This window comes from Citrus sinensis, chromosome 2 (genome assembly GCF_022201045.2).
Source record: "Citrus sinensis cultivar Valencia sweet orange chromosome 2, DVS_A1.0, whole genome shotgun sequence".
In the NCBI taxonomy this organism is placed as follows: Eukaryota; Viridiplantae; Streptophyta; class Magnoliopsida; order Sapindales; family Rutaceae; genus Citrus; species Citrus sinensis.
The window spans coordinates 25,619,393-25,626,731 of record NC_068557.1 but is presented as its reverse complement, the minus strand read 5'-3'; the positions used below and the strand labels follow the sequence as shown (position 1 = coordinate 25,626,731).

At 35.2% G+C, this 7,339-nt stretch overlaps 1 protein-coding gene across 3 annotated transcripts; it reads left to right on the top strand.

The window, feature by feature from the left end:
* The first annotated feature begins 345 nt into the window (after positions 1-345).
* LOC102622211 (transcription factor MYB62) lies at positions 346-3,517 on the top strand. 3 transcript variants are annotated; one of them, XR_008052310.1, is made up of 4 exons: positions 346-714; positions 802-931; positions 1,044-2,607; positions 3,214-3,480. XR_008052310.1 is itself a non-coding variant. In XM_006468651.3 (3 exons), the coding sequence occupies exons 1-3, from the start codon at positions 540-542 to the stop codon at positions 1,687-1,689; spliced, it is 951 nt and encodes a 316-aa protein (XP_006468714.1). In that variant the 5' UTR covers positions 346-539; the 3' UTR covers positions 1,690-3,517. The 3 variants fall into 3 exon arrangements, 1 of the variants encoding a protein (XP_006468714.1); XR_008052311.1 differs by having other exon boundaries at positions 2,887-3,480; XM_006468651.3 differs by having other exon boundaries at positions 1,044-3,517.
* Positions 3,518-7,339: the final 3,822 nt, after the last annotated feature.

Below are 7,339 nucleotides of genomic sequence, written 5' to 3'. Positions count from 1 at the left end.
TACTACACTCACTGTCTTTGTATAGTTTAATATATTGGAATTGGTATCGTATGTACAGTTGGTGGGATTTATATAAAGGAAAAGGGCCCACTCTTTTTGGAAAAAAAAAACTTATGCCAATGATATACGACTATCTTTGGATAAATTTCCTTCTTTTTTATTAATGATGAAAGGAAATACTTTGAATGTTTCCTATTTGATGTCTTTTACTATTATAATGTCATTATATGACTGTAGATTGGTCCTAATAACGTGACTGCTGCTTAGCTTTTGCCACCTAAACTATCTAACTGCATGTGTTAAAATTCCATCTTATTTTGTATATAAAGGCAGGAAGAGTTTGTGGAGAAACGCCAACTTGGGTTATTTATGTATTTTCTTTTTCCAGTTTTCTGTAGTGTTTGTTTGAACTAGGTAGCTATCCTAAATGATTGTTTATTATTACTAGCTACCGGTTTCACATTCGCTCTCATTTTGCCCGTTTCTACTCTCTCGCTTGCTTCTAGCCTTGACCAACAAAAACCTCGTAGGACACAAAAATGCACACAATGAGAGCAGCAAGGGCTGCTGGTACAAAGAGAGAGTGCAATTCCAGTGAAGAAGATCAACAAGAGCTGAGAAGAGGGCCATGGACTCTTGAAGAAGACACACTTCTTACTCATTACATACATCAACACGGCGAAGGTCGTTGGAATATGGTAGCTAAATGTGCAGGTAACTAAATACATGCATAAAAGTTTTGTACATCATGATGTCTGTTATATATGTTAGTTACTTAATTGGCCTGACTTATAATTTCAGGACTCAAAAGAACTGGAAAGAGTTGCAGATTGAGATGGCTAAATTATTTGAAACCCGACATTAAACGCGGGAACCTAACTCCACAGGAGCAGTTCTTGATTCTTGAACTCCATTCTAAGTGGGGTAACAGGTAAATTAATATCCCTATTATACAGTACAACACTAGAGTCGGAATTTTTTTTCTTTTCTGTTGATGAAGTTCTAATCGAATTTAATTATGCGATGTTAATTGGCAACTTTAGGTGGTCAAAAATTGCACAATGTCTGCCTGGGAGAACAGACAATGAAATCAAGAATTATTGGAGAACAAGGGTGCAGAAACAAGCTCGCCAGCTTAATATTGAGTCTAACAGTGAGACATTTTTCGAAGCTGTTCGATGTTATTGGATGCCAAGATTGCTGCAAAAGATGGAGCAGAATTCTGCTTCTCCTAATACTCTTTTGACAAATTCTAGTGCTCAATCATCCAACTTTTCTATTATCCCTTCTGTTTCGTCATCAACATTATCCCCTCTGCCAAGCACAATACTTTACAACTCAAATCAAACCATTAATGAAAACTCAAGTTCAGAGACTAGCCCTAACTTTTTCCCTGGAGATTTTTCAAAAATCTCACAGCTGCAGCAGCCTGGAATTACTCAACAGCCAACAAGTCCACATGCGTATGGCAACAATGTCTGCAGCAACCAAATAGTCCCAAACGACAGTTACTATGTGGACTGTTGTGGCTTTGACATGGAAGGTTACAGTCTAACTGATCCAATAGCAGAAATGAGCTCTTATGACATATCCTCGTCCGAATGCCAGATGGCTGAAGCTGATTGGATGTCCAATGACATGTCAGATGCTTTGTGGAGCATGGATGACATATGGCAGCTTAGGGAGTAAGCATAAGCAGAGATGAGCACAAAGATAGGGTGGCATTGTTAGAATAGGATGGCCCACTCACATATTTATCATTTGTTATTCAATAGTTATCCGATAAGTCAAGCATTATAGTTGAAAGACTTTCTTTCTTTTCTTATTTAAATATATATTTCTGGGTTTGCTTCGGCTAAGGCTGTGTTATATGTATAACCAATCATCTATATATGAATTTGATTTATTGTTGTGAAACCTACGTGATTATTATTTTGAAGAGATGTGTATTTAGTAGAATTGAAAGTAGTACATGGATTGATGAAGACTGTCTATCATTTTATTTGGTTGTAATCGATGCAAGTGTTCACAAGGAAATCGAATAATTTGCTTCTTGAACCCTCCAATTACTAACTAAAAGCGAGAAGAGTTCTAGTGGGGGCAGTCACGTAAATGAAATGGAGAGAGGGTATTGACAACTTATTAAGATATTATATTTGGAAAATTTACCTATTTACCCATTTTCATAAATTCATTATCAAAACTAATTATATGACAATGTTCAATTCATGCTTCTGGACTTATTAAAGTCCAAGAAAACTATTAAAACATGTGATTTAATAGTGTAATAACTGTGAAAGTTATTAAATCACATAGTTTAATAACTTTACTAAACTTTAATAAATAAAGTTTAGGATTTTGAACTAAATCAGTACTATTATTTATATAATAAAATTTCTTACTATAATAACCACGTACACTCAATTTGAATCAAATTATCTTAAAATAAACTAACCAGTAACCATATCCAAATAAACAGTGCATTGCCCAAGACCATAGCCCAAATCACTTGAATCGCCCAAATCTCCTGCATTGCCCACCACAACCCTCATTGTCAGCAACAAAGCTTGCAATAACAATCTTGTAAAGATTAGCTTCAACTCAAAGGTATGGCTCTCTCACACTATCACAAGTCTTAATTGATTCATGGATTATTATTGATAGAATAGCAGCACTAGGATATGTATTGGCACGAACAATTCAAAGTTTTTTTAAAGATTAATACTTGTAAAATATGACACATTAGGTGTTTGTTAAAATGCGTCTAAGAATTTTTTAATTATCTCAATAATTTTGCAGAGTTATTCCCTAATTATTGCCCCTTTAATACCAAAAAAGTTACTAAGATGAATTTTAAACTTATTTCATTTTTTTTTCACATCTTAGCACTGGTTTTGGGTGAAATGAGAGCGATGACTACTATTGCCAATGCTCCATTGCCTACTTTGACATGAACAATAGAATCTATCGCCTTGATGTCTCAAATGTATATTTTTTTATTTGTTTAAATATTATTATAATATTTGTCATATCAAAGGAGCTTAAGCTTGTAGAGACGGCATCAAAGGGGCTTAGATTGTAACCTTAGGTGATGTAATTACAATACAAGAGTTTTTTCATAGTTTATCCAATCAGAGTTCATACATATAATAACATTCACTATCCAATCAGAGTTTTTTCATAGTTTATCCAACTCTTGCCCAACTCTTGTAGTTGATGGAGACAATTGCCTGTGTGAAGTGCGAGCAATGGCTGCTGTCGCCCAAGTAATGGAGACCATTGCCCGTGAGAGATTTTTCACATTCTAGGCGATGGCTTCTATCACCTGCAATCTAAGTTTCCTCTATTATATTTTGAAACAAAAATTCGTTAGATTTTACCTAAGTCATGGATTTACACAAATAAATGTCTACCCACATTGTAATAGAAATTAACAAAGACATTCGTTTCTATAAAAAATCATACATAAAACTCACTTAATCTTACAATCTAAATTTTAAAAATACTAACTTAATTCCTTCTTAATCCCTTTTTTTTTTTTTTTGGTTGATTGATTTTGTCTTCAATGCTATGTAATAATTGTCTTTTGATGCATGTGAGATGATAAGTGAAATGGAAAGAGTTTTGTGGAGTTTACATTTAATTGTTGGAGGAAATTTTATGGAGTAGAGTTTTATCAAATAGATTTAGTTAGTTTGTTTTAAGGGTAATTTGATCCTAATTATGTTACATAGCTAGTTTTAATAATAAATTGATGAAAATAATTAGTTTGGTAAAATTTCCATTACATTTATGGGACACTTCTTTGGGGCAGTTGGGAGTAAGGAAAGGAACAAAAAAGGGGGAATTACATGCTGTGATGCCAAGATATACAGGGTTCCATATACCACCTTCAAAGTAAATGCCTGATGAATTTTGCATATTGCTAGCCTCATTCAATACAATTTTTAACGCCCCAAATCATTCCATCTGTCTTAAGAGTCAAGAATTTTGGGAACCCACAACCATTAGAAACTTTTGAGTGTAAGTCATAAGCTAAATTGAAGTTCGAAAGTCTAAAAGGAGACCAATGTCTTGTTAAACTTTTTGGACCCTAGAGGCCTAGCTTTTTGAGTAATAGGTCCTATGAAATGCCACCGAGGATATCAAATCATGCACTGTGAACCACAAAAGCTAAATAAAAAAATCCTAAACTTTAAGTGTAGATACACTTTATGTCATTGGTATATGAACGAAATCGAAGTTCGTGACTTCTTGGTTTTATCATGGTGCAAAGTTGATAGACACACGAGTGGAATTCGACATCATTCATTTAGTTTGCTCTATCTCAAGTTGAAATACTTAAAAAGTGATGAAACCCCATTATTAACAATGACACATTTTCATGTTGGGAAAAGCCTTTAAAATTTCTCCATTAACGAAAAATTTTACTACGGTACATTACATTCGCTCAAACACCAAGTCCATATGATGGGTTTTGTAAAAAAAAATCAAAAAAACTAATTTATTTGATAAAAAAAAAAAAAATCTGAGAATTAGATGCTTGCGCAAATACAGTGCAGGTGGATGGGATTTAATTCTGCGTTAGGTAAGATACTGCGTTCAACGTTCAAATGAATCAAATCTTGACTTATTGAATATATAGACTACATAACAAGATACAGCTAAATTTGGAAAAGAAATCTGCATTTACAATATGGTACATGCTTGAGCTAAATGAATCAGAACAAAAAAAAGTAGACTAATTAAGCAACAGAACTGCCAGAGAATTTTTAGAGCTGAATAATTAAATTATCCTGGTTTGGCAGCCTCGTAGATGCCCAGATGCTCCATCCATTTTACCACCTCCATATAATTAGTTCACCTTTACCTCGCGGCTAAATCTAATTATATTTTACTCTGTGTCTTAATTGGGCCAAATTTAATGAATCTAATCTGAACCTTCGACTTATAGTTGTGAATCCAAAAAAAACACCTTAAACCTAAACGGGATACCCATCGTATTAGTTGCATGGGGAGGTAACTGAGATCAAGCACATATGGAGATTTCCATATTCATCCATTCGGAGTCGTGATAAACTTATAAATAAAAACCAAAGGGTATCGAGGCTTGTAAAACGGTTTTGTTTTATAAATCTGTCTAGGTGGATGAGAGCATATCCCCTATATGATTAGAAAATTGAACCAATTATTCAAAGGTAGTTTTAAGATTTTGACTGGTTTGTCTTATAAGTGGAAAAGAAGCCCGGTCAAATAAGCTTTTGACAAGCCTAGCCTAGACTGAGCTTTCTTTCTAGCTAGCCATGTTAAAGAGATAAAGCAACAACGACGTTTTTGGACATCAGTTTGATTTAATTAGGACCAAGTAAAGTCTTAATGTCTTAATCCTTGTGTTAGTTTATAAATAATCCAACTTCCAACACAAAAGATTGAGAATTAAACAATAAAAACGAAGTTTGGAAAGATTCATTTACGCATGTGTGTACAACGGCACACCCAGAAGCGAAGGATTATAGGAAGAAAAAGCGGAGAGAACGAAGGGTTACAACCAATTTAATCATATGATCCTATACAAGAATCTTCTGATAAATATCAAGTTAAAAAAAAGGCCAATTATTGGTCATCAACTCATTGTCTAATTAATCCACCATCCAAGTATCTCATTCTGAGTTACTAAAGAATTTGATAAAGCTCCTCAGTCAAAATCAGCAAGTTATACACATCCTCAGGGGGGAAAAGAATTATTGCATCAAATGCTAAAGTTTCACGTGAGGTAGGAATCTTGAAAGCATAGATTGATAGAACTCCGTTCATTCGTTGTGTCAAATTTTTGGCTATCTAATCAACATTTCATTTTCACCAAAAACGTGCAGAGACTAAATTCTTGCCATATTCTACTTAATGGAGCGAGTGTCCTTGACTCTTTTTTTTTCCCCTCTTTTTTGAACTTTGTTGGAGTGATGCTATTCTACCCTCTCATTACAGACAGTGCTTTGGTTGTCATCTACTTAAAAGCACTTTTATTTAAGCGCTTTTTTGAAAATGATTAAAGAAACAAGTGGAGTTCTTAGTGAAGAAGTACAAGATAAATATTACCTTAAGAAGCCATGCCAATTGCCAAATGCTATCACGAGAACCTTCGCAAAGTAAAGGCACAAATGCTTCTTTAAAAAGTGCTGTTTAATCTTACGTAGAGCAAATTATGTAATAGTGTAGATGCTTCTCTGAAAAATGATGGATTCTCATATTGCTAGAAGCTATCAAGTAACAGCACTTCTAAAGTGAATTCGGTGATACACCCTTAATTTCATTGTTTTGCAACTATCGTGTAAGTTTAAAAGAGAGAAAAAAAGCCACTTGGGCTTGTAGCCAAGTGGTGAACAATTGCCCCCAAAGTTAAGCATGACTATGAGGGCAATGGTTCGAGTCCTCACGGACTCAATCTCCCTCAATTAAATATAATTATGTGGAGACTTCTTATAACGTCTTTCTCCCTTGCGAAATGCGAGTGGAATAGAGACATCTCTCCTCCGTGAGAGGTATTTGGATGAACATGTACTTTATAGAATAAAAATGTAATAATAAAAATCTCATGTATATATCTGATTGTAAATATCAGTGTAATGACCTCCTGTCATAGTAGTTATATATATTTATGTATAATACAATAAGCTGATGCTTAATCAGTAAAAAAAAAAAAAAGATCAATTTAAACGATGAAGCTTTTCGCTGTTCATTCAAACATTTTCACTAATCCCAAAGATTTGTCTTCAGAGAAAGACTTTTTAATCTCAAGACGGTCACTCTTGCTAATTTTGTGCACAAAAACGGAGCAAAATTCAAGACGTCAGTTGCATGTCCACTTTTTTCCCACGACCCAAAACAAAGATAAAGAAAGAGACAATCGAGAATAATGGTGACAAGTCATTTTCAATTTTCGATGGTGGTAAGTCCAATTGACATGAAAGGCCACCTTCTCTTGAAAGGAATTATGAAGCCATTAAAATCCTGGACACATGGCTTGCATTTGGTGTTGCATTGAGAATGCGCCCCGCCCCCCACAACAATCAAACAAACCCCCCCCCCCCGCCCCCCCCCCCGGGCCGCGGGGCGCGCGCGCCCCGAAGGAATTATGAGCCATGAAAATCCTAGCCACATGGCTTGCATTAGGAATGCGCCCCTACACCACCCAAGCCCCCCGTCCCGCCCCCACCCCCCCCCCGCCTCCTTCTTTCCTACCCCCACAAAAAAAAAAAAAGCAGAAATGATTTTTGTTGGTATAGTCAAATCATCCAAGCAACTCTATCTTTCAACAGAAGGGCTAGCTTTCAAAAAGAAC

Bases quoted from the DNA above. Each gene is read 5' to 3' on its own strand.
- LOC102622211 (XM_006468651.3), top strand. From the start codon at position 540: ATGCACACAATGAGAGCAGCAAGGGCTGCTGGTACAAAGAGAGAGTGC. The intron at 715-801 runs GTAACTAAATAC...TTATAATTTCAG, and splicing joins TATGGTAGCTAAATGTGCAG to GACTCAAAAGAACTGGAAAG. The intron at 932-1,043 runs GTAAATTAATAT...TGGCAACTTTAG, and splicing joins CATTCTAAGTGGGGTAACAG to GTGGTCAAAAATTGCACAAT.